The sequence below is a fragment of the Gallinula chloropus genome (genome assembly GCF_964237585.1).
Source record: "Gallinula chloropus genome assembly, chromosome: 20".
Classification (NCBI taxonomy): Eukaryota; Metazoa; Chordata; class Aves; order Gruiformes; family Rallidae; genus Gallinula; species Gallinula chloropus.
Window position 1 is genome coordinate 11,265,356 of NC_140105.1, and position 27,761 is coordinate 11,293,116.

A 27,761-nucleotide genomic window follows, 5' to 3' on the forward strand; every position below is an offset into this window, starting at 1 on the left:
TAGGCTTTAATCTCTTGATTAGGGACAATATCTACAAATTAGTTTCAACAAAGCTGAGTGGCAAGAAACCAGACGTTAAGAACTGTAGTATCTTGTGCTGAGGCTATGGCAGTGCAAAAACACTACTGAGAATACGAATACAAGTGACATAAAATACATACAGGCTTCTATCACTGGTGCCTTGAGTACCTGAACACTCCTTAAGTACTTCCAATATTGTATCTTGTCATTATGTGCACTGAATGGCAATGCCATGCAGAGCTGAGAAACAAAAGGGTATCTGAAAAACATGAGTAAGCTCATTAGTGCTTTTTGACAGAGATGCTTTGGTATGCTTTTACAACAAGGAATTCCTATGTCATTTTATTTAGATATTTATAATGAGCTTGGAAATGGAGATCACAATGGGAGCTATATACCGGTCTTACATAATTACACATAGTGTGCTTAAAGTGTAGTAATTTCTAGTGACCGATTTTTATACTTCATATTACTAGTATTGTGGTTGTGGTAGAATCCAAAAGCAATTCCCCATATCCAGATCATTCCCCATATCCTTTCTACTAGGTCAAATCTGGAGTAAAAATTATGAGAAAAGAGTCCCAGAGACTCTAAATTTATCATGAGAAATACCTACAGAACACTGTGAACTCAGTAGGTGATTCATTTCCTGTTGAAGATGATTCCTAAAAGCTCAAGTATCTCCAGAAGGTCACTCCCACCTTCAGAAAACATACACAACAACTTATTTTTAGAGTTCTGTAGAAATGCCTTGCCCACACAGTAAATTGGACATATGTTCTTGGATTTAGCTGCCAGTTTTGTGAAAGTTAAAAAATTCTGGGCTTAGTGTTTTACTAAATAAATGGAAAATTTTATTTCAGTCAAAGCAAAACCCAATTTTGCATAAAACTATTGCTCACGGACCTAGCAATCAGAGCTAAGTCTGCTGTTGTCGTTTTTATGCTTCATTGTGGGTTGCTGGTCCTCCTACAAGTACATTCCTAACTTTAGATGGAGCAGCGGGAAAGGATGTTGGATTAAGTGCATGCTAACGTGCGCTGCTAAATCGGAGTGAAAACGGTAACTCTCTTCCTTTCTGTTGCTACCCTTTGCACAATATGCACATGCTGTTCCTCTATCCAAAACATCCTATTCTCACTTTGTTGATTAGCCCTTGTAGCTCTCTATTGTGCCTGCACAGGAACGCTGCAATGCTCGTTAGAGAGAATCAAATCCCCAAGCTCCTGTTATCTTTTAACAAATTAATAACTTGCAGCAGATTCAATACTAGAAATGCATATGAAATCTCTCATAGTGCATAACTCAGCATAAGTCAGCATGCATTTTTGTAGGTGAAAGTACAATTGGGCTGGTTTATTGTTTGCAGGTTCAGAGATTCATGTTGTATTTGAAATTTAAAATCAGCTCAAGTCCCTAATTCAACTATGACTGAAAACACTGTTGTGTATAAAATACTCTAGATTATTTGCAAATGGCAATGTACAAGCTATTTTAAAATAATAAAGAGTATGCTGAATACACATGAAGATAACTAGAGCTGTGCATTATATACAGCCTGGAACCCAAATGTTATGAAACTACAAGAAAGAACACTAAGAATTCTTTAGAAATAATAAGAAACGGGGTAAAAGTGACAGAAAGACATTAGAAATTACCAGGATGACTCATCGTTTTGCATCTAAAAATAAGACAATAGGCTTTTCCCAATATTGGTTGCTGATATTAATGTGAATTATATACTATCATCCTGATTTCCTGTGGCTTTTTTCTAGAAAACCAATTTTTGAAAGCCCAAATCCTTTCATGTAGAAATGTAAAACGTTAAAAACCATAAAAGAATTCATAAACAAAGTGGCAGTTTCTTGACAAGCAAATGCTGGAAAAAATGTTGTGCATCCCAATGGCTGTTTCAATTCTTAATAGGAAAAAAAAAAACCCACCCTGAAATTATTTTTGCACTTTAATGCAGAGATCTCTGCATTCAAGGAGCAATTTATCCATCTCCACGCATCATAAAAATACACTGAATTAAGCTTTGTCTTGTAATATAATTTACATCTGTTCTTCAACTACTAGATAAATTGCTACCATAGATGTATTATTTGCTGCTATTGTTACACAGCTGTAGGTCCTGCATAAGGAATGCTATAGATAAACATGCACCACATCAAACGTTATGTTTGAAGTCTCTATAGATTTAGGTGTAGATATACACATACCCATGTCTGTACGCACCCCAACTGCAGAGACATGTAGCAAAGAAGGGGGTTTTGAAAAACCTACTGGACAAAACCCAGCTTGAATAGAACAATTAATTCATCAGAGGCTAGTGAAATGTAATATCATGATCCTCTCTGGTCCTCTGGATTTTTGTTACCACATCAAAGCAGATGGGTCTGTTTGGAAGTTTTGCTTGTTTTAGAGGAAGGAAATTCAAGAAGCAGAATCTGATTGCTTATGAGTGTAATGCCTAAAGTTGCAGCTATTTCAGCTTAATTTTAGGCCCAGGTAGATTTGTGAGCTCCATGAGGTGTCTGAATGTCTCTGCTGAAGCATTGGGACTCTAGGGATTAAAAATCCAACTGAACTCATGGAAAGGCTAGAATATGCAGAAGAACCTTTCCCCAGTGAGGGTGAGGGAGCCCTGGGACAGGCTGCCCAGGGGGTGTGGAGTCTCCTTCTCTGGAGAGATCCCAGACCTCTCTGGACTCCGACCTGTGTGATATGTCCAAGGGACCCTGCTTTGCCAGGGGGTTGGACCCAATGATCTCTGGAGGTCCCTTCCAACCCCTACAGCTCTGTGATTCTGTGAAGGCTAGACTAAAGTTGGATTATTCCTGTTCAGTTTATAACAAATTCAGAGTCCAACAAAAAAGAAATTTAGGCATTAACTCAGCCAGTGAGGAGATGTAAACATACTTAGGGCTATGTCTATTCATAACATGAATTTCTCTACATATTTAACAGTTCCTTTCATGCAATGTATGTCAGGGAGAGAGTTTAAAATGAAGTTGTAGTGTCAGAGGATTGATTACTCATGGCCACTTGGAGGTGAGGCACAGCATCAGTTTGGGGTCACTGAAAATATCTTCACAAAGTGAAGCAGCAAGTTAGAGAGTGAAAACAGAACAGATTCAGAGATTCTATGAACAAGGACACATGAATCTGGTTCTATTTGTTAAATTTCTGCTGTAAAAGGAGAGTACTTAACTAAAATATTAATTTCCCTGCATTTTTAACACTATGAGGGAGGACCCTGTGCATTTCAAGATAGTTTTAAAAGTCACATCAGTAAAACTTTAACTGATACTCATAGAAGAATATGTACAGGGCTACGCTGCCCAGTGTTCTGTTTCTGAGAAGAGATTCTTGCTATAAAAGCATATCTAACAAGCCACATATCAGGCCATTTGGAGGGAACATGGAGCTTTCCTTTACTGATACAAAACAAGATCAAAGTTCTTGTGTCAGTACAGAAAACATGAAAAAATGTGCATTTACTCTCCCTATCCAGGGATAGCAAATGGCAAGCCTTCTGGCAACTGTTCTGTCCATAAATGCACCATAATCATATAGAATGCAAAGAACAATCCAGTACCTCCTTTCTACACCCTAATCCCACAAACCTAACATTTGCAGGCAGGTCATGTTATAAGATTTTGAGTGCTGTTCCTCTACAGAGGCAGCTGTGTAACACAAAGGATGATATTCTGTAGTTCAATACAGTTTGGGAGATGTGTCTATAGGTGTGTGACTGGTAAGCAAAAAATACACCTTTAATACACTTGTGAAAATATTTTCTTATTAAAACCCAGCTGTTGTTATTCCAGCAGCTTTGTATTTAAGAGCCTGCAACTAAGAATCCCCTCTTCTCCAATTATGAACAGCATGCTCCACAAAATTCTTGCTGTTAATACATGGCCCAGCAACAGTGTTATGTAGCAAGTAGTCAAAGGTATCTTTATGTACATTATGCATGAAAACCAATGCAAGCTCATGTTGCAGAACAAGGTCAAGCAGGAAATTGAAAATTAAATGGCAATATCTCAGTAACAGCTTCCTGAAGGGGATATTAGAAACAGATTACCAGAAGTCTTCCCAGAAGGAGGCATGAAACAAGAACATCCCTCACCTGAACCAAGTTCTGCCTATACTGCTTTATATTTTAAACAAATCCAATTTAACTTTCTCTGGATTTCCATTTAATCTATGGGAGGGTTTGGGAGGTGTGGGAGGGTTTGGGAGGTGTGGGGGGGTAACTAGTACTTCAGTTATTTGTCCCACTTTTAACCCCTAAGAGAATACAGAACACTCTTCCAGGGATTGAAGTTCTTATCTAAAGATGATTTAGATACTTTGGAACTTTACAGTCAGGATGGTCTTCAGGCACTAAATGATACAGTAAATGCCTCCTGGGGTGATTTTAACTTCTTGCCTAAGCAAGCTGGAGGCCCAATTCCCAGAGCCTTTTGGGAAAGATTATGTGTTTTATGTACTGAATTCCTTTTTCTTGGCCAGTTGTTTGCATTTTAAAGCACTCAGAGTTTGTAGATCTGGCCATCATTCTCAAAAAGGCACCGGGCCCGAGACTGCTAAACCAGTTCTGAAAGTGAAAACTATTGGAAAAAAATATTCTGTACTTCCAAATGGATTTCCTAAATCAGAAGGTGTTTATGAAACTGTGTAACTCTCTTTTTTCCAGTATTTTTTCATAGTCATGTTCTGGAGCTCCTTCACATCTTTATTTTTACAACCTTGTGGTGTTTTAGACTTTGGACACTCAAACTCTGCAGATGTGGTTGTTACAATTAAGGGATATGAATAAACAAATACTCATGATAATGTAACATGCTGGGAGAATTTGTTGTACACTCAAATATTGCATGTAGCTCAGTAACCTCCCTTAAGCATGTATCTGTGTCTGCCCAAATGGACTCTTAATTCGAAGAGGGCTGTGAAAATAGTTACAGAATCAGCAACAGAGGAGAAACAATGGTGAGAGACAGAAACCTGAGCATTAGTAATAAAGGTGAAGAGCATCGTGTCTTTCATTTCACTGTAATTCTGTCACTAGAATTATAGCTTTTTCTTTGGTCCTCTCCAGAATTGCACTGTGGTTGCACTAAGCAGAGGTGCTTGAAGAGTTATATCTCTATGCACAACTCTTAACTCATTTCACATCTCAGCAAATAGTTAATTTTCATATTCCATCTGTTCCTCTTAATTGTTTTTCTTACTTAAACTAGGCACAGGAGTTGCAGGAAAAATGCTGTAAACTAAGTTGGGATACAGTATTTAAAAGTCTATCTAAAAATGAATTTGCACTGGAACAGCATTCTTATCTGGGAAACTATATCCAAGCAACTGACAGTAAGAATAATGTGACAGTGGCCCTGAGACAGAGCCTGCAAAAATCAAGTGGAAGGACTTCCATGGATTTCATCAGGCTCTGAGTGAGACACCACCACTACCATATTCTCTAGAACTGAAAAGCCACAAGTCTTGCCACAAAGCAATAAGCCCATAAAAGTGAAATTACAAAGAGCAATAAAACCTGGAGACACTAGTTTCTCTATTACTTGAATTTATACTCCTGTTTAACCATTTTAAAATGCATATTAAAATTCCTGGTAATTCTAAAGATGTCAGTATGTGGATAATAGAGCCTGCCAGGGCTATGCAATGTCAGTCTTTCAGCCACAGCCTATTAGATTTCAGTAACTTATTTCTTCTTTATTTTAAGAAAACCTGCCTTAAGAGTAGGAAGAAAAGCCATTTGAAGATGCCCAATGCTGGACAGGAAAAGCAAATTGGAATCCAACCTCACTCCTAGGAAATGGCCTGACATGCAATAGTGAATGGTGTTCTGTAGCCACGGCCTATGTTGCCTAGTTTGCAAATACAGGAAGGTTGATTACATTATCTGAGATGCTTTCTCCTGTGTCATATGCTGTATCCTCTGAGTCACACAGCACAGCTAGATCCTGCAGTTCTAAATTGGGACTAAAGCTGAGAATTAGCCATCATTCCTGTCTGCATGTTGCAGAAGGGCAGCTGGCCCTTGATATGGCTTTAGCTGCATGAGATGGAGATTGGAAGGAGGAGCAGCTCCTCTTTGAACTAAACACCCTGTTCATCCTACACCTGTTAGTGCTGTGGTAGCATGGCATGATCCCAGGTACAAAGGTTTAGTCCTCCCATTCAGTCCCTCCCCTCCTTGAGAAACAAAGGGTACAGGATTGAAAACCTGCTGTCCTCACAAAGCGCACTACTAATGCAACTGCAGTGACAACACTCCAGAAGAAAAAGGCTGGGGGGGCTACACTGTGCAGCTGTGTGAAGAAGTAATTTCATTCAAATAAGTTGGAAATAGATGGGTTTAAAACTATTCTAAAGGGAATGCCATCTTGTAAGTATTGGTTTGCTGGGTTTTTTCTAAAGAATCAGCCTCTGATGTCCTTTTTCAAAGAATGTAGTGCTTGACTCAGCAAGAAATCCTGCTGTTTTCTGTGGGACCTATTTTCAGACAAAAGTGATAACATAGGATTTTCAAACCTAGCAGTGGCTGCCTTTTGTAGGGACTACTTCAGGCAGACTTGCTTCCTTATTGTTCTGGTGTAGAACCAAAGTTATGCCTGGATTCCAGAGACCTTACTAAACCAAAGATGACCACAATATTTCTCATGAACAAGGAAGAAAAAATTCACCTTCTCACCGTCTGACTGAAATGTCATTGTTTAAAATCTGGTAATGCACATGCAGGAGGCATGCCAAGTCCACAGTGCCCATCCTCTTGCTTGCTGTGGCTTCCCTGTTGGGGCAGCAGTACCCCTTCATTTTAGTCAGCCAGAAGACATGGGCTTCTCCAAAGGATTTGAGGAACCTTTTTTCTCTTATTAATCAACAACACAGGACACTAGGCAGACTAGCTTGATGACACAGTTGTCCAAACTAGTTGTTTAATTGTCTCCCAACTTCCATGCTGTTGTCTTGAATTCATCCATCCTTCTTTATCTACATCTCATTTATTAGTAAAATGAGCTCTCTGTGTAAACACCTTCATTCTTCACCTAAGCCCCTGTAACCAAAGTGCCTAGATATTAAAGACAGATAAAATACATTAGGGGGAAGTCATAAAGAGGTCCTAAAGAACCACTTCTGTGTTGGGGGGGGGAACATGTATGTGTTCTGGTGTCAAGTGAATGACTTCTAGTGTGACCTGGTTATTTTGTCCTACATACTTCAGTATTTTTCATTTCCGACCAGTCACTGAAAGGCTGTGGGCTGTGATGTTGTCTACATGCAGTTGTGAATTATAGCAGTGCCATTTGCACAGCTGTAGTTAACAGCCTGCCAGGTTTCCCATTATGATGTTATGTTGTTATTTTCAGGGTTTATGTCCTGACTATAAAGTTGGTGACTACTTGGTCTGGAAACACTAATGCGCTTTTGTGCATTTTATAAATACAAAATGAAAAAGTCCCCTAACACAAACCCACAATCTCTTCGGAAAGGAAAAAGTGACAATTTGAAGTAATATTTTCAGTAGTAGAAAAAAAACAATCAATAGCATTCAGGAAGCTTCCTTCTTTGGCCAGAGTCATTAACTTGAATGTAATTTACAGCTCTCAGCAGGGTCAGCGGGCAGCCGGAAATGCATTAAGTAGGTGACTGTATTTTATGGTGAGTTTCTTTGTAAGAGATAGTAAATCTTTTGATGACCACAAATAGCATGTGCCCAGAAATACCATGGTGGGGTGATGTTATACAATAGCTGTATTTTAATGTGTGTGAGTAATGGCAGTAAAACTTCTCCAAATAGTAATGCCACATACTAGTAGGCAGGCAGACATGGTAAATGACAAGCACAGATTTTGCTCCTGAGTGTGTTCAATGGATTCATAGTTCAGTGAATTCACAACTGACCTTTTAGAGATGTGTTACAAGAGGAAATTTTCACTGAGTACAAATGAGTGGTTTCAGACTATCAAGTCACTAGCAATCCCCTAACTGAAGAGCCTAAGTAATCCTACACACACATGGTACTTTGAGAAATAAAGTTCTTGCAGGCTACTGAATAAATACTATGGTAGAACAATTCTCTGATTCTGTATTTACAATTTCAATGACAGCAGCCTAGGAGGAAGGTGCTTGCAAAGTGTCTGCTGTATCTAGCTTTCGGTAACGGCCTCATTTCCTTTTGGTTTTCACCTCTTTCTCCATTAGGCAGGGGACAGGATTTGACAGGAATGTTCTTTGTGAGCAACGGTAGAGCTTTCACTGACAAGAAACAAAAAGCAGAGTTACTCTATGTAACCTATATGCAGGGCAGTGATAAGTCTTATTTCACAGGAGTTTAACCACAGATAAGGCTGCAGTGACCACATTTTCCTCTGTATGAAGTGGCAAATTCTACCCTAATGACACTAAATTGTACTAATGAGATGTACAAATTGAAAACTGCACGCTGTATTTATATAAAGTCCTCAGTGGTGCTGGGTTCATCATCAATGTAGCAGTTAGGAACAATCTCCCTGAAGTTACTATAATATCCTAATGTAAACAGTCTCAATGAAATGAGGTGGATTCCTAACTGATAATTGCAAACTGTAATTGTAGTACTCTTAAAATATAATTCTCTTCATCAAAGCATTTTACAAGAGTGTATTTTGTAAGTGGGATAATGATAGGATGAGCGGTGAGGCAACCTCTTAGTGTCACTCATTATCTCTGTTTCCATGCCTTACTGTGATCGTTTCCAGTTCTCTCTCATCCCATCCAGATTTATGGGAGAAGAACCTAAGCAAACATAAGCTGAAGCATTGTAGCACTTCTCTGATTAAGTCCAATTACATGCCACTACAGAAGAACATTATTAGCACAGAAAAATACTATCCCTTGTTATTCTCAGTGACTTTATTTCTCCACAGGAGACTTACATTTTACACTATACAATGAAAATCTATAAGCAAAGAGGATTTTTAATGTAGGGAGTGATGACTGCTACTATCATTCTTGTACAAAAAACCACGTGCAGAAACACAAAAAAGACTACTGCTATGAGGTAATTAATAGCCAAAGGTCCAGGTCCCCTCCTTACACAACCAACCATGGCGTATGTCGTTACTCACTTTCAGTTTGGATTATTAGCCTAGAGAAGGTCCTTGGGTCTCTGTGCAGCCACTAATTCTTCTATCAGATTGCTCTGTACTTCAATTCTACTTCTATAAAACATGGATACCATCAAAATGTCTACTGCCAAAGTGTGACAAGCTGCTAAGATACTGTGTGAAGAGCAGCCGGTAAAGGCCTAAGATAAGATAAAGTTCTTGAATATACCAATACCAGCACGACTGTGCAGGAGCCTTGCTATCTGCCCTTAGATGTGTCCTGAATAATCCTGCAAAGTAAGGATTTACAAGCTTCCAGTTATTAATGACTTAGTCACAGACCACTGTTCCAACTGCTTTTATACTCAGCTTGTCAAGAATACAATAAACCCTTCTGTGTATGTACTAGTATCTAGACTTGGAATTCCTTCCTTTGCATTTAGATCAGAGTAAAGAAAGGAAAGATTCCTAACACTAGCCTTACTTTTGTATTCCAAACCCCAACCTTTTGATCATGCATCTAAGATAGAGTGCAGGAATGATCCTTCTTTTTTTAAAGCAAAATCTGAAGAGGATGTGCTCATCATGGAATGATGAACCCCTGGAAGATCACAGAGGTGGACTTGCTAGCTTTTCACTTTTAACAAGTTCAAAGTGGGCTGGGATATATATATATATATATCTATCTGTGAGGTTTATTAATTGCATTAAATTTGCAGAAAAAGCAGTTACTTAACCAACAGTAACTGTAGGTCTGTAATGATTGTAGAACCCAGTGTGTAGGACTGCAGATGTTTTGGATACTGCTCCCTAAATGCCCAAATAATAAGCACGATCTCTTAAACTTTCTCCAAGCTAGAAGTCATCATCCACACAGGTTATGTAGACCTACCAGCTACAGCTGCCTCGAAGAATTAGTGTTACTTAAGTGTTCTTTCTTTGTCTGACCCATACTAGTGTTACTGTGAGGTAAACAGTAACCACTTCAGGGTGGTGGGAAAGAGGATTTTCAATTTTTTTCAAAAGTAGCTGGACTACTGCTATCCCTAAAACTGGCATCTAACTGAACAGCAGAGTGGGAGGTACAATAATTGACAAAGATCTGCAGATTGCTGCCTTAAAGGTCTTCCGTATTAGCACCTTCCTGAAGTAGAAGGGGGATACTGCTTGTGTCCTAGCAGGAAGAACCTGCAGGTTCAGCAGGAGAGGTACCAGACAGCTGGTAACACAGCAAGATACAACATGCTATCCAATGCAGTGTTTGTTATAAGGGGAAGGCTTGACCTTTGCAGTGCCTGCCTATGGCTAGAAATAGACAGGAAGAAAACTTGAATCATTTGGTCCTGTCAGCACAGTGAAGTCTGTGATACACTGGTTATGTGCAAGTTTTCTTCTGTGGATACTAATCGTAACTTGGGAGGAAAAACACACCTAAGAAAGACAATTAGGCTGTTAAGTGAAAAAGGGATCTGAGGCCACTATAGCAAAGAACTGTGGTCCAACTGCAAGTCTGACAAGGTTTAAGATTTTAGATTTTCAGTGGGTTTTGTGTGTTGACTTTACATTGCTTGCCCTCTAAAATGTATTTGTTTTGTTGAAGCAGTGAAGAAAGCGGAAACTTGGGATGGGGAGAAGTATTGAGAGATCTGTTTGCAAACTGCAGCCACAGGCCTTATGTAAGACAGTTACTCCATACAAAAGGCCCTTGTAAAAAGGACTGCACAGATGGGTATTCAAAGGAGTGGGAAGGACCTGAAGGCACTAATTTTTTGAGTTCCATGCCTCAACAAAAGCACCTCTAAAGGCTGATTCCCGATCGTGAGCTCCTTAGTCAAGTGAGAAAGGAGTTGTGGGAGCTGAATCACAGTGCTAGTAGGTGTTATGAAGGGGCAGAAGGTCCATGCTGCAGGCAGACCAAGCTGTCCTCTTCTGAGTGTATTCCCTGGAGGCCTTCTGCTAGGACACCTGCTCCTCCACAGTAAGACTGCCCTGGAAAATCACATCATGTAGTTTCCTGTGGTCCAGTACATCTCCCTTTGTACTGACTCAAAGTTTTGGTATAGTCTTCTTTCATTGCTAAACAGAACAAATGGAGAAAGTGATAAAATGCTGGAGCTATTCTCTTCTGATTAAGAAATATTCTATTACTATCAAGTATGGAGGATCTGCAGACAGTAGATTCTCTTTGACTCTGCCTATTAAGCAGAGCTGACACTACCCACCACTGGCATGTTAAAGGTAAACAGGCCACAAATAGGGGAAGGAAACTGATCTGAACTATGTCTAGCATAGTCTATCACAGCTTTCATAATGCAGTTTGGACAAGATAATGCAACTAACCTACTTGCCCCATCAATCTTCTGCTCTTACTCCCTTTCCTCCTTTCAGTTCCTCCCTTTCATTCCCTTTAGAAAAGGAGTTTCTAAAAACCTCCCACTTCCCATCATGTTTGCATCCCTGGATAAGACACCATTCAGAAAGGTGTAGCAGCAGTTTTTCTTCCTGGCTTGAGACCTGAATGAATACCTATGGTCAGTAACAGTCTCACAGAAAGCTTCTAATGGAGATTTCTTGGTAATTCAAAGCTAGCTAGAAACTAGGAATGAAAGAGAAGAAAAATTCCTGTGCATATTGGTAAGCCACTGCAGAAGTAGGATATACTAAAAAAACTATCATGTTGCTAGGTAATGCAGCCATCCTTGTTGGCACTTTTTTCTGAGGACTAGTGACCAGCAACAGCAAGAACCCAACTGAAATTACAGTAAACAGGGCTGTCCTATCAGCCACAGTGGTTTATGTCTGTCTTTGAAGTTCATTTTGCACTTCTTAGAGGGTAGATGAGCATTCTAGATTCAGCTTGGTTGGCAACCCCAGAGAAGGACTGCTATCAAAGCAATTAAGACAAAGCCCTTAACCCTGCTTAATTACTAAGAGCTGCTGGACAGACAAAAGACTGCTGGACCACAGCAAGCTGAATGAACACCCTGTGTACTGTCACCTGACCTAGCTAACAATGTGCCCATTGCACAAGGTGCCCACAATGCACGTCCTAGAACATAATTAAATTGACACTTCTGTTCAGCACCACTTGTAGCATTTTCTTAAATGAATAAACAAATCCCATTTTCACACATACATCTTCACAATGTCAACTTTGATTCTTCTACCAGTGCTATGATTGACACTGAAGAACGTTACAGATCACCATACACAGTATCTTGCATTATCTCTCCATCTATTGATCGAAGCAAGCAGGTTCACATCTGTATTAAAATCTAGTAAATTTATAGAACAATTCACAGTCTTTATATATGTTTATAGCTTTGTATGATTAGAAGTTCAGAGACGTAGATTGAGATTGTTAAATGTACTTCCTGCTAAAAAGAGGTGTGGTTCTCTAAGTTATATCACTGACTTGCCAAGGGACATTTCATCCCTCAGTAAAATGTGAGTATATAAAGAACAGGAGCATGGGAAGCTTTGTCAGGAAAATCCAACCTATGAAACCATTAATCTGGAAAAATCAGCTTTAATTCAGACATAATACCCATAAAACTATCTTATTAAGACTAAATTTTGACTAGCGTTGAGACCAAGTTGTATCATATGGAACTGCACTTCCTTGTGAAGGTACAGCATTGTGTAGAACCACAGCCAGATCCTAATATGCTAAATTCCACTTTATTCATATTTAAGTTCAGGGATAAATCAAACCTTTGAGGTGTGAGTCACTTTCCAACCAGTCTCTTTACATTTTATGGAAGATTCAAAATTACAGACTCATTCTGATAGTCTCATTAAGTACAGCACTACTACTAATGTGAGGCTGTCTCAGACTCAATGCTGTAATTTGGTTACAACTCATACAAGGATGAAACAAATGTTAACACATTTGTATTAGAACTGAGGCCATCAAATGTTTCCCTTGAACAGTGTTCCTTTCTTTTTCCAAACTAAAAGCAGTCAATCATCTGCCTCTTGCTATTTTAAAATAATAAATTGCATCAACAAGGCATTTGAAAATGAGACAATACTTTTTAATTGTGCACAAATACAAAGAAATCTCACTACCTCTCTAGTTCCATGGTTTGCAAACAGGCATTTTTTGCAAAATCACCAAAGGAAGTAAGAAACCAAGAAAATATTTGTATAAAATATATTTCCTTCAAACTATCTTTAACTGACAACCAAACCTGAAATATTACACATACTAACCTAAGTTCCAATCAATCAGTGAATTATTTCTAGAATCTAGATTCTAGTGTTCCAATATATTGCTTTCTAAAAGAAAAACTGCTCTTATTGTTCCAATAAATATTTGTATGTGGCTGGCTAATTCTTCAGTCCCACCAGACAGTGATTTTGAAGAGTGTATGCAGACTCTAAAACACTCCTGTACCTCAGACAGTCCCACTGTTCTCACTAGCAAACCCAACACACCAGACAGTGAGTGATGCTGTGGCCTCCTGAAGTCCCAAAATAAGCCTAGGAGGAATTTTATACTTAGTATAAAGGGGAGCAATGCAGAGGTAGAAATGAGCAGGGTTATGTTTTGTACTATTCAGGCATCAAGCTAAGTGATCACAAGTCTGAGAGTATGAAATAGCCCCCTGTGTGACTGGAGGATGGTGTCATGCATGAGTTTTTCAGAAAGTTTGTGTTTGAAGTTTCCTATCTCTCAGTTTCAGGAGTTTCAGGCTGTGGACAAAGAGATCATGGTTCTTCCAGTGACCATCAGGCTGTGGACAAAGAGATCATGGTTCTCCCAGTGACCTGTCCATCAAAGGTTATTTTTGGACATATACATAAAGAAATTTGTAGTGTAAAAGAAACTGTAAAGCTCAGTCAGGAGAAACCAAGGACAACTGAACTGCCTGTGTGGAGTACAAGAAAAAGTCATAGAAGAAATTTTAAAATAATGTTTGTTTCAAGCTCCTTCTTCCTTGTAGGAAATTACCAAGTTCACCTGTTTCATACTTGGAGAGAGTTTCTCAGTGCTTGTGAAACACTGCCCCTGCATTCCTTTGGAGTTGGTGCAGCTTTGACAGCTGGTCTGTGTTACAGCGTAATCCCATCAATATGACCCTTGAAAAAGGAAGAGGCAGCATTACTGAGCTCCCTAGCAGTCTCTTCCCAGGGCAAGGAACAACTTACTCCTTCATATTAACACCTGGTCCAAAGTTTCAGTAACAGAGTGGAGTTTTGGCAAGTGAATTCCATGATCACAAACTCGATTTTGCCACTTTTATATTTTATGCTTACCAAAGCCAACTTTTACGATGCTATGAAAAAAACAGGAGCATTAGGAAAAGAGTCAATACAGTCAGACACACAGGTGTATCAAAGGTGATGAGCATCTATTTGCCACTTTTGCCACCCTGAAAACGGTTCCGCCACTTCAGTGACACACAACATGTTCACAGTCACAGCAAAATTCAGACAAAAGATATGGAAAAGGTTATTTGAATATATTTGAACCCATCAGGAACCACTTTGATATTCCACACTAGAAAAAGTCTAGGTAGTGAAACTATGTAATAATATAGATTATAAGATTATTATTATTATGCAAATCACCACACATAAAGAAAAGTATTCATTCTTCATCCTTTAACATTCCCTGAAGTTTAATTTGGAACCTAATCTGCATTCAATTAACATTTTAAAGCACTACTTACTTTCTATTTTGTTTGCCTACACGTTTTAAATCATAAGAGTGATTCTTTGCTTTGAGAAAAGGTGAATGATGGGAGAGTGTTCATACATCACTAGGATATACACAGCCCCAGCTGCTGGGGAACCTTCCTTGCCCTTCTCTGGCCTCTCACTTGCAAAGCTTGGCACTGAGGACGACCTGACACAGAGTAACTGTAGGGCAGAACCTGTCAGTTGTCATTGCTCTCTTCTCTGTTGAGCAGGGCAAGAAGCACCTCATCTCTGCTTGTATCCTCTCCTATTTCTGTGATACACATCAGTGTTTGTAAGCCATTGGTTCACAGTGGGGAAAACCCCTGTGTCCAGATGAACATATTAAATTAGAATGGGATTTAAAGTAATTTTTCTAAAACCTGTCCCAGAATATGGAATGTCTAGGGTTTGGGGAATGTAGTGAAGTATGGTTTACTTTTATGAACTGCTCAAAGACAAATCACAGGAAACAGAGCATTTCTCAGGAAAAACTTATGAATGGCATAGTCTAACCTATGCATATTGTGATACATTCCTAAATGCATTCTTGCACAACTAAATAGAAAAGAAGTGATAGTTCAAAGACAACAGTGACTTTGCTTTGAAGTAGGTAAAAAATATTCACACAGCTAAAGCTGTGCCAGACAAACTCATCCTGGAGTGTTTTACAGTCCTATTACCCCCAATTAGTCATCTCTGCCTGTGGTTGCTCCCCCAAGCAGCCAGAATGCTTTATTCATGTCAGCTATCTTATCTTAGATGCCAGCTTTGAACTGAAGTGACAGAGTCTTGTACAAGTATTCCTTTCTACTGTCTTTGGGGGTGGTAACTCGCAGCCCTGGGACAGGACAAACAGCTGTGGAAAGGAAACATCTTAGCAGATGGCTATAGCTGTTTGCTTCAGTGCACATCAGTCAGCAACTTCAGCTATAGCTCCTCAGACTGTCTGGCAGCTATCACCTCTCAGGTGCTAATTAGCATCTCATGCAAGATCTGATATGTGACTGCTACCATTGTGGATAAACTTAATATGCACTAACATCTCCTTTGTGATGTGTTAGTCTGAGATCATAGCCACAAAATGCATTCTTGACATACTTTAAATATGGTTTCCAAAGACTCCCAGATCAGGTGCTGCTGAGAAAAATTAGTTGTTTGTTCTGTAAAAAATTTCTCTCTTCTGCTGAGGCTTGCAGGCTACAGAGTTGAATTTGAAAGAAAGATGAGTCTGCAGGAAAGATGCCCCTGGATTACCCTTGCTTTTTCAGCAAGCTGTTCATAATTGTGCTTCTGGACCAATTCTTGAGGACGTGTGCTAGGTTAGTCCAGCATGAAACAGGTATGAATAATACTTAATAAAACCTAAGATTATAAAACTACACTTACCTGGAACAAAGCTTCCCTGGACCACCTCCTTATAAGCCCACCAGCCTTCATGGATTTTTGGTGAATTTTGTTGAGCTAGAAAGAAGTAAACAAAGAAAGCATAAAATTAAGGCAAGGTATAGGAAACAGTTAATGATATAAACTGGAAACTCTATGCAGGGTGTCATCTTCTACAAGAGAGCCATTCCTCACGTTCCTAAGTGATGTTTATTCAATTTATTGCCTGATTCTTAGCATCTGTATCTTAGAGAACCTTGTCCATGTTTCTTGTATATAAAACACACTCTGCTTCTGAAGAACTGAACACTGAGCTTTAAAAAAACAGGTAGAAAATGAGGATCTGTAGCACTATTGATGGTTTCTGTGCCATCCATAAATTCAATATGGGATAAAAACGTGGAGAAAAAGTGTGCTCAAATACTGCAGTCAATATCTGAGCCCAAGTCAGTGGACTGAAAAGCAGTTTCTTCCCTCCCTCCTTTTCCAAGTTCTCCAATAATTTCTCACTTTGAATGGGAAGAACAACAGCGTGGGCCACTGGCAATAGCTGTGTCTGTAACCACTTCTCCTCTCATCCCACGTGTTCCAAACCCAGAAGGGAAATGCACAGCCCATAGCTTCACAAAGACTGGCTTATGCTACACCGCTGAGGCAGGAATACAAGTTTCTCTGTTATCCTCTCTGTCTGCAATGTAGCATCCACTACTTATCCCCCATCACAGTCATCCTGGTAGCCAGGCAAGATACTTCCTTCTGTTACACAGATGTGACACACACCTCTATTACAGTTGCATTTGATAGCATGGTGCAGCTACACAATGAAAGGCTGCTTTGACCAGTGTTCTGAAGGCTGTAACTATGACAGCCTGAGCTTTGCATTAGGTTTGCCCCTGATGAGACTGTTGCATAAAGAACTTTTCTAAATTCATGAAAAGCCAAGAGCAGAAAGGTCTTCATCAGATAGTTTGTTACTCAGAAGGTCATTACTTTTCTTTTTCTTGGAGGAAATCAAGAACTGGAGCAAATTTTGTGGTCAAAATGAAAAAAATCTCTGTTAACTGGAAATACTTTTAAAGGGCATACAGCCACACAGCCAGACATGCAGGTGATTCTTGTAAGATAGCCGATCACAGCTGATATGCAACTATGTTCTGCCTCTGCTTGTATTTTGCTTGATATTTTCATATATAGAGCAACTAATTTTCACTGACCTATGGAAAGCTCAGCTACCTTGTGTATTTTAAATTTTAGGTTGGTTTTATTTTATAAAATATTTTTAAATGCTTGCACTAGGTATAAGAATTTTTTAACATAAATATGCAGCCAAAGAAGATGCTGGATTTAGCAGCTTTCCTTTCTAGATCACATATTATATACAAAAGACACAATTACCCTGGGAAAAGTTCCAGCAATATAATAAAACCTGTTGTTATTAAAAATTACAAAGAGGATGGGACATTCAGACTAAAAAGGATACGAGATGAAGACCATTGCATAGTGTTCCAATGCTATTTATGATTTAACTGACTGTAAATTGCAGAAACAAAAGTAAAGCTGAAGTTAATTAAACATAATGACAGAAGGACCAACACTCTGCTGCACCAGAAAAACAGACACACTAGTGGAATGGAGTCTGTCTGGATGCAGATTTCCCCTTGCAGTACTGATGCTCGTTCCACTAATTGAATGGTGACATGTTAGTAGTTAGGGACTATTCCACTGTGCACTCTTTACAGTTTGCAGGTGACATTAGCTTCATTATTTTAGCTTTTATATCGTTGCTAGACACCTCAAACTGTGTATGCCTTTGTGCTGGAATGCACTCCACAAACATTTGGAAAATTATAAATCCCAACCCACAATCAAAGTATCTGCACACAAAATACCCATATTCAGTCTGAACTGAAGGGGTTTTTTATTTCAACCACGGTTTGTGCAGGTTTCCTTTGTGTGTCTATGCTCTGCAACAGAAATCCTAGAAGATTTCAGGGTTCTTTAGCAATAGGAGAGGATACTAGTGAGTCCCAACAAAGCATAGCAATCGTTCTTCCAGTTAAAATTTGCCAGCAAATTACTTTGCATTGAAGTGTATCTCATAGCAATGTACACAGTTAAATGTCGGTTCAGCCAACCAGAGGCATTTAAAAAGTGGGTGAGAAAAATATGTAGGTAGAGGCAAGTTAAGAACACTTCAGTGAGGATGGGTATTTTCTGTAATGCTTACTGCCAGCATTCTTAGAAACACATACAGTCAAAAGTGTATTGCTTTTGTCTATGCTGTGGCCAATCTCAATGATACATGGCAGGTCCAGAAGAAAAATACAGCCTGTTATTCAATGTTTAAATTAAACTAAACCCAACAGCGTCTGGCTCTGCAGCTCTGCTTCAGTGTGTTGCACCGACACTTAGTAAAGCTGATTTCAAGAGGAGTATTAGGAAAACTAAGATTTTTGTAATTTTTTTTTCAAATCTGCTGCATTAGTATGGAACAGATTGTATTAGATGGGCAAGAAAATTAGATTATCAAAGCTTTGTACTAAATAATTGGATGCCTCTGCAATTGCTTCAGCTATCAGAGAAGAGCATGACCTGGCATCACTCTGCACATCCCACAGATATCAGATCCTTATCTCTTCAATACACATGAAAATGAAGCACATAAAAAGGAGAACAAGCAAAAGAAGATGTTGTACCACAGCCATACAAAATATCTAAGATAGGGCAAGAACATGTTGGGAGTCCTGCTGATTTACAGAAAACTGAGGCCACCGAGGAAATCAAGAGAAAATTCAGGTGGTGGTTGTGAGAGAGCAGCTGGGGAGACAATCCCCAGTGCCAGGCTCTTTCTTGAACCCTGAAATTTCTATGTTTTGTACCAGTTCAGGCAAAGCATCCTGCAAAATAGTGCAGAGAGTGACTGAACACAGATTTCCACTCTGCTGTGCATTATGAAATCTAGCTTGGTGCCACAGATTTACTCTGATGGATCCTATAGGGATTTTCCTTAGAAAAGAAAAACATTTATAAGGCCTCATTTCTGTGACTGCAGAAGGAGGGGTTCTGGTAAGGCCAGGGAGGAAAGTTCTTCTTCCAAAAATTCCTCCTAAACCATTACTTCAATCCGTGTTACACAAGTGAGCAAAAGGTCTTATTACAGGAGGAAAAAAAAGCTGTTCTCTATTTTTGAAACATAATCAGACCTGTACCTGGGTTAGTAATGGAAGAAGGGAATATAAAATTAGAATGAACAGACATATGGCCAATCCTTGCTGGGAATCCTATCTGGGACACTTACACCTGATGCATGACAACACAGGGTCTCCACAATTGGTGTATCAGTGCCCATCTGACAGAATGGCACTCTGCCGGGTAAACAGCCTCAACCTTATGGCCCTGGAACTGTGGCCAAGGCAAAAGACTCTTCCTATGTGTCACCTTGTGACACTGCAAAGTGCAAAATTCTTTGAGTATCCTTCTCATGTCAGTTAAAGTAAAACTACAACTATTGTACCTCTCATTGCACTTGAGGACCGCAGCCAGACGTGCGTGTGAGCTTTGTGGATTCTGACACTCCTGTGTTCTTACCAGAACACTGCGCTCCTCCCTGGCAGCTCCTTTTTTTGACAGGACCCGTTACAAGTTTTCAGGAGGCAAAAGGTCTAGAAAGCAATTCTGGATTGCTAAAGTAGATAAAGTATGGGTTTTTTGTTAAAAAAACCCACCCAAAACACAAAAAACCATAAAACTTCTGACACATCAGAGACTTCTGCTTTTACCATGAAAATACAGAGTATGCCTTTTGCTTACAAGAAATATTGTTGCTTCTGCCAGGCACCAAAATGAACAGGCCCATCTGACCAGCTGCTTTGCTGTTAGGAGCAGAATACCTGCACGTGTAGTTCTGCCACTGCAATGTTGGCATCAGCACTGTATTTTGCCATTAGTAGGGACAGTCCAAAGTGCCACGTTTGTCCAAAGTGCAGAGGAAACTGAAGGACTTCCATTTGCTACAGCGTTCTCTCTCTCGGTACTGAAATCACTAGTATCTGAGATTAGTAACTCTGCTGATATAACACCATTATGTCAGATCTCTTTCAATGCAGCTGCTGTAAGAGGAGACAGGATATTTATTTGGAGCCGATGTGACAAGTGCTGCTTTCATTCTGTCAGATTATTGTAGGTATGTTCTCGTTGTGGAGCACAAAATTACAGGCTAAATTCTGCAAGATCCTGCACATTTTTGTTTCCTTGTGTGTTCCACGTACAGGGAAACAGCATTGTACAGGACCATAAAAATGTACAATAATTGCAAACAGTGAAAGATGCCAATGCCCCATCATGTTATCAGTTTACTAGCCTAGAGGTTAAAATAGGTAGGGTTATGTTTTAAAAAGAACCTGTTGCTCAGTCAGTAAAACTATTTTTAAATGAGTTAATGTTGTATCAGATACCAGGTACTGTGATGCAGATGCTCAAATACCTGCATATAATTTGCAGCAGAGAGGTCTTCATCTTGTTGGCAGGCTAATGCTGACGTAATACAAAACTCCCCTCAGGAAATGTACTTATTTGCAAGATATAAACAAGTAATTCTACAATTACTTATTTACTTTCTATACTTAAATAAAAGATTAAAAGGCTTGTATCTGATGCCATCGTTTATGTTGCTCACATCTCAGCATAAGCCAAGAGTAGAATCCTGCCAGATCAGAATCCTCCATTCACTTTGCTGCCATTTCACAGAGATGAAAAATGCTATGCTGTGGAGAACCAGGCTCACAGCAGTTAGGAAAAGATCTCTTTTTTTATCTGAATTTTATTGATCTGAGCTCTTCTGATTGCCAAATGAATCACTCTCAACGCTTATCCCTACTCAGCTTACATCCTAAGTCTTGCTTGTGATAACCTGGCTAGTACAGCCCTGGCATTAAATACATGACAGCATTTTTATCACTGTTACCTCTTCTGCATAGTTACAAGGTTAAAAAGAAATTTAGCTGCAACTATGAGCCATACAGTTCCATAAGAAACTTAGTGCAATGCATTAATTCATTGCTAATACTTCCATATCAAACTCACAGAAAGATGGCATAGGCATAGTGCTTACTACAAGAAAAATCAATCCTCAAATCTGCTGTTGCAATGGTGAACACTGAAAATGAGAGATATATTGATAAGTAATTAGATGCTGGTGAGATCTTCACTTACATCCACTCATTCTTTATAAGGCTTTATATGCCTTATCCTATTTCTCTCTCACCTAGCTCTTGATTAGTGATGTAATGCTATTTGATCTTCCATTCAGAGTTCCACAGTTGACTCTGAGTAGCTTCATCACTCAAGGTATCTTCCTCAGTCATTGACAAGTTCTCCAAGCTAGCTGTGTGCCTATGGCAGAAATTAAAATTTGAGGAATTCTCCTGCAGTGTTTCAGAGAATCAGGTGTTTTAATAGAAAATGAGCCCTACAGAGACCAGTGCAGGATGATTTAAAAAAATTAAAAAAGCTGTAAAAAGTTTAATCTTTTTTCTTAAATTTCTTTTCTGGAACCTTAGGTAATGAATAGATTTTAAATAGTTTTAATTACTACATTTTACATAGGTATTTTGCATATTGTTAAACCCAAGGATGTGTTGCCTAAACACTGGAGGGAATGAAGACAATCTAAAAAATCAATTTCAACAAATTTGGCCATACAAAACCCAGCTTTTGGCTCACACCACCCAATGCCTCTTAAAGCCAATGGAATACACGTGTATGAAGTGGGCCTGACAGCAGGGCAACTAAGCCGATGCAATTAGCTAAAGGTTCAGCCCTCTATAATTAATGTTCAGTTTGTTTAAAACAAGTCTGTACATAATTGCAGCTATTATTTAAGATGTTTTTATGTGGCCTTTTTATATTAAAAGAACACCCTTCAGGCACTATATAAAGCATCATTTATAAATGAATAGCTACAGGACAAGAAAGGTTAGCCTGCTTATGAATATTACAGCCTACATTGCATGCCTCACCATACGATGAAGGAGGAAAACGAAAACAAAGGATTATAAAGGGATCAATAAATAAAATGCTTTCATCAGCTATGCCAGATATTTTTTTTATAATGTTTTGCTCAGAAAACATGCAAATGCTCTTTCATTAAGTTAATACTTTCCAATTCCATAAATCCTTCTTCCACTGTCCCCATGTGTAAAAGCTCTCACTGCTGCTGTGAATTCCAAACAGTATTCAACACAAGCAAAACAGACGTGACCTGTTTTTATCAGGTCAGAGGGCAAAAGTAAAGCATTATCATGGGAACTCTGCTATTCACAGACACTTGACTCTTCTGTGTATTTTCTATTTATTGTAATTTTGTCTCCTGGTAAGATTCCAATTAAAAACCTGGGCCAAAGGGTGAGATTTCATACACGCAGACTCGTATGTATGCCGGCAGTAGTGACAATGTGGTGTAACACCACAACGTAGCTAACGGGTGTATCTACTGTCTCTATGTAGTTGACTTTTGATGAGAGTCAACAAGTATCCAGAGTCACTAAATGCTGCTTGAAGAACCATAAACTAAGATGTTCACAAGTACTTAAGCCCACATTATGACACACATTCTGCTTACAGCACTCTTTCACCAGAGCTCCACAAGACTTGGGTAGTATCTAGAAATAACTCTGTTTGCAGGAATTAAAAAGTGTGTATAAGGTCTGTTCAGTGGAGAATAGAATCTTGTGCAGGTATTAATATATCTCCTACAGTCAAATAAATTTGTGAATGCTTTCACTAAAGAATTTCCTATCTTAAAAGGTGAGGAAAGGGGCAAAGGCAAAGGATAGCCAATCTAAAGGCCATGGCACAGAACTTTTAGGCAGGACTCCAGAACACTACTTCTTCCTCTGCTACTCATCTTGCAGGTGACCACACACTTTCATTTATCTACCTGTAAAAACTGTTCCCATCCCATTGTTCCAGAAAGGAAATAGCAAGATTTAGAAGAGAACCCATGAAGCTGTGCTTATTAGGTTCTTCTAAGTTGTGCTTCACTCAGCTGCAGAAATATAGTTACTTGGCTTCCTTGCTTTGTGACACTTCAATGCTATCAAAACAGTTTAACTAAGTTTATGTGTAAGCAGGAATCACTCCAAATAATGTTTATGAAGAGCATGAGATGAACATGCTAAGTAAATGCTATATCGTGCTGTTAAAAGAAGCTGTATAAATATATGGCTTTGGGCGGTGGGTCCCAACTTGGAATAAGTATTTTTCCATAAAGCATGTATGCCCAAACATGCAACTGTTATTTAAGTTATCATATAAATGAACAAAACCATGGGTATCCAAAGCTTTCAGTCAGAAAGTCTGAACTATTTTGCCTCGCTCTTCCCTGAGCACCTAAGTACACCAATGTAAGTGATGGATTGCACTGCAGGGTGAATTTCTTCATGTCACTGCACCCAATTTAAGATGAATCTCTCCATACTGTTCCTAACTCAATTTGCAGAACATCAAATGTCCTTATAAAGCTCCTGTCCTTTTAATATGACTAACATACACATACAAGAGTTAGACCACATAATGTAAAAGATAGCACAGTCACCCTCTCCATGTAGTTTCAGGCTAACATGGCTGGAATGCTAAGGCATTGTTACAACTACAGTTATTTGCTTCTGTTTTTAAAATAATGCTTTTTTTGCAATTTCTTCTTTGGCAAAACTTAATTTCTGAAATGACTGAGAGACAGGAAGTTCTATATAGTTCTTTCTGCTATCTGGGAAAGCTGAGCAGCTCTGAGATGAAAGAAGGCTGAAGGTTCTACCTGCAAATTACTATCAATGTTGAGCCTCTGCTTCCTCAGACCCCATACGTATCTATGGGATTCACATTTCTTTTGAATGCAGTACAGTTCTCTTCCTTCTCTGGCACAAAAAACAAACTTGCATTTAAAGCTGAACTACTGTAAGAAATCAAAGCAATTAAATTAATGCAGGAGAAAAATACATTGCTGTATTGCAGCAATTAGAGAATAATACTGATTGCAAGCAGTGTGGGAAATTCAAAGGATAACACCAGAGACTCAGCACCTTTCATCTCAGTCACTGATGGCATGCTTAGAGTTTCATGGGTCCTAAACCACATTAATACAGTGTGGCTGTCTTAATGTTTTGCAGATCCTCTGATAGGAGTGTCAGCATAAACAGTAGCCTACTCAGTATTGTGTTAGATAGGATAGTTCATCTCCAGTGAGTTCTTTAATCATGTCTAGATATAAACTCTGAAGAGCTCTATAAAATAATGCAGTAAGAAGCAGCAAGATATCTTGTGATATTAACTTCAGAATAGTTCTTACTTTACATCGCACTGCATGCCCTCCACTCCCATTAATTTCAATGTGGTTTGGGGAGACTCAGCAACTTCAAAGAAATGGCCTCAATATCCTTGAGCCTTTAAAGTTCAATACATTATTAATGCTGAATTAATAGGGCTTCCTTTAAAAGGAAACCACTAAGTTCCTTTCTCAGAAGCACATATGATATTGACATCCCGTCGGGTTTCTGACCCTAGTTGCTCTCTGTACTCTCTGAACAGAAAGTTACCAATGGGTGATAGTACAAACAGATGGGGACTGTCCTGTTAGCTGCCACTGGCAGATCTTTTTTTTTCTTTTCCTAAATCTTTGGCTCTAGGAAAGAGAAATCATTTCTTCAGCAGTCTTCCCATGAGGGAGCTGTGCCTAGAATTTAAGTATTCATCACTGCTTAGGCAAACTCAAGGGATAAAAATAAAGGTCTTCCAATTAACCTCGAGACTAAAGGCACGGCATCAATATTAGGTGCTTGATCCTACAAAATACACAGCAGCCTCAAATCCCACTGAATTCTACAGCATACCAAAAATTGTGGCCCAGTGTGTGATACGGAAACATTCTAATGAGCTACATCATACACAGAGAGTCAGTAATGATTAAGCAAGACCATTACGAGCATTTCCCACAATCTTAACAAAGGAACATACCTGAGAAAGAGGGATGAAAACTTTTAATCTCCCTTGAAAACCCAGCAGAACTTTAAATGGCAATCTGTAGGTCTTGCACATACGTTACTTTAACTTCAGACAGCACAAAATGACGTGCTCTCAGGAGAGCACAAGAAACATTTTCTCCTGGCTAAGGTAGGGACATACAAACAACTGCAACAACCACAGTCATTCAAAATCTAATGGCAAAGGGGAGGCAAAAATATTTTGATTATACTGAATTGGATTCAGAGACCCAGATTTCTAGTCATCCTGGGGTTGACAGTCAGGGCACTAATCCAGATCATCTCACAGCTCACTGGACTACCTAAATCCTCAGCTCTTAAACCTTATGTCCTGGCGCTTTCTGAGATCACAAAGTCAAAAAATGTTTTTCTGGCCATATAATAACAGCTTTGCTAGCATCAAGAAGAAATCTAATGTCAGAGGATAAGCCAAGATATGGATCCATTTCAGGCAGCGGCATCATGACAGAAAATTGAACCCATCATAATGTGGCTTTATTGCAGCTGCTTTTCACCATCACCACCACAGTTTATCAGTTTCTCAGCAATAGCTGGGTCTTGGTCACTAGACATTTCTTAACAGAATTGGGGGAGTTTTCTAGCTATTTTTTCTGAATTGATAAGTGACAGCCTTTCTTCCAGTAAGTAGCAATATCTTCAGTGGTGTTAAGAAGATTGTGATGTATTTTTCAACATAAAGTATTCTTTCAGACTAAAACAGATCTTTACTTTCTCAAAATAACATTTCTACATCATGGAGATTTTTGAAAGAGCCCAGTTTATGCATATTCCCATAAGTATACATGGCAAGTATAGAGGAATCTTAAATAGCAATACACTCATTAAATTCTCTTTAAACTGCCAGAAAGAGTTAGGATCATCTGGGCTTTTTCCTGTGTGATACCAACAATGAGACGCCATGGGCTATCAAAAATTTCAATGTCTCTGTTAATAATACAGGGGTTTTATATACATTTCCTTCCCTGATATTCCTAGAAAACCTGTGGAAAATGTGCATTACTGGAGGCAAGAAAAAGGAGTAAAGAAGGATATTTGCTTCTGAGATAGTTGGGGCAAGTTAGAGAAACTCCCAACAAGAAATGATTCTTAAGAGTCCTCAAAACCAAGCAGTCCTCAAAAGAGACTCTGGCCAAGCAGAGTCCACCTCAATCCATGCAAATCCCTGTAACCCAAATGCTGAAAAGGCAACCCCTCTGGACAAAATGGAGTATATGAATTCCACTACTACTTGTTTACCCTAAGTAATTATCAGTGTTAAGGTGAATGATTGTTCAACCATGGAAAAATTAAAGAAAAGCAGATTTTTTTTTCCCAGGCTTCTAAAAATCAGAGATGGGAAATAATTGAACTGAACTGAAGTGGAGGATCTCAGGAGTAGCAAGAGGGAAAAATCATTCTAGTCAGATCAGCTGCCAGGATAAGACAAGACAGGTAAGAATAGAAAATGTCTTACTCAGTTGCCAGCAATGTTGTCTTATATTGACATTCCAATTCACTAATTACTGCTTAGATATTACAGTGATGACAGCCATATAAAAAGCTGAGCATAGAGCTTTTACTGGTTTATTTTGGACTACTTTCAAAAGACATCCCTAAAATCTTCCATCCCGAGTTTGGAAGCATTGCTTGTTTATCCCACTTGTCAAGTGAAGATGGGGTAGAAATTATTATTTATTTACTTTGTCATGCTCCCAATCTTGACAAGAAACAAATCCCTCTCCATATTTCTCCCCCACCATTTTTGTGTCCCTGCAGTTCTGTGGAATATCCCTCTGGGATTATTTTTATCATCCGTCTGTCCATAGTTGTGTTTATCCACTGATCCTGGAAGAAGTCATACTCTTCCCCCTCTCTGGATTGATTCCTGAGACCGTGATGCTATTCTGGCACTCTGCTGCTATTCTGTTATTCCTATCCCAACCAACAATATTCTTGGCTAGAAATGATGGAGCTCTGTCTACCCTGGGTGACTGCAGTGAGCAGCTTATCCTTCTGAATGCTAACAAGTTTCTTGGCTTCATGGTCCTTGCAAAGGTGTCCCCTCTTCATTCCTCTCAGCCACTTCTCCAGCCATTAGTCAAAAGCAGTGAAATGCTTCTTTCTCTTGTTTAGTTTTGAAGTTAAGATAGAAGATATTTCACACTGGCTGTGATGCCTGTGACTGTTTTGTTTTGCTGATCTAGAATTTTAATCCCTTTCTAAATTATTGGTGCAGAAATCCCAGGTAGGAGAAAACCCAACACCTTCATTTGGGTATTTGTTACTCACAGCATGGCCAACCAGACTGCCCACCTCAAAGCACGTGCAGTCCTGAAAGAAAAGTATCAACCACATTCTGCTGACAACTGACCTGTCATTTCCTTTACCATGATTTGCCCGAAGTCACACGTGGCATATATATCCAAGCAGACACAGACTGCTCCATATCTCAGCAGGACACAGTACCAGGCTAACTTGGCTCTGTGGCTGCAGAATTAGATCTGGTTTGTGTCTGGGTGGT

The 27,761-nt window shown here is 39.1% G+C and overlaps 1 protein-coding gene across 1 annotated transcript in view; it reads right to left on the bottom strand.

The window, feature by feature from the left end:
- Nucleotides 1-27,761, bottom strand: part of CA10 (carbonic anhydrase 10) — a gene marked incomplete at its 5' end in the record, with an annotated part of 194,977 nt that overhangs the window by 142,560 nt on the left and 24,656 nt on the right. Inside the window, one exon of the mRNA XM_084273607.1 lies at nucleotides 16,209-16,283. Coding sequence (XP_084129733.1) covers nucleotides 16,209-16,283 — 75 coding nt within the window. The remainder of the gene's footprint in view (nucleotides 1-16,208; nucleotides 16,284-27,761) is intronic.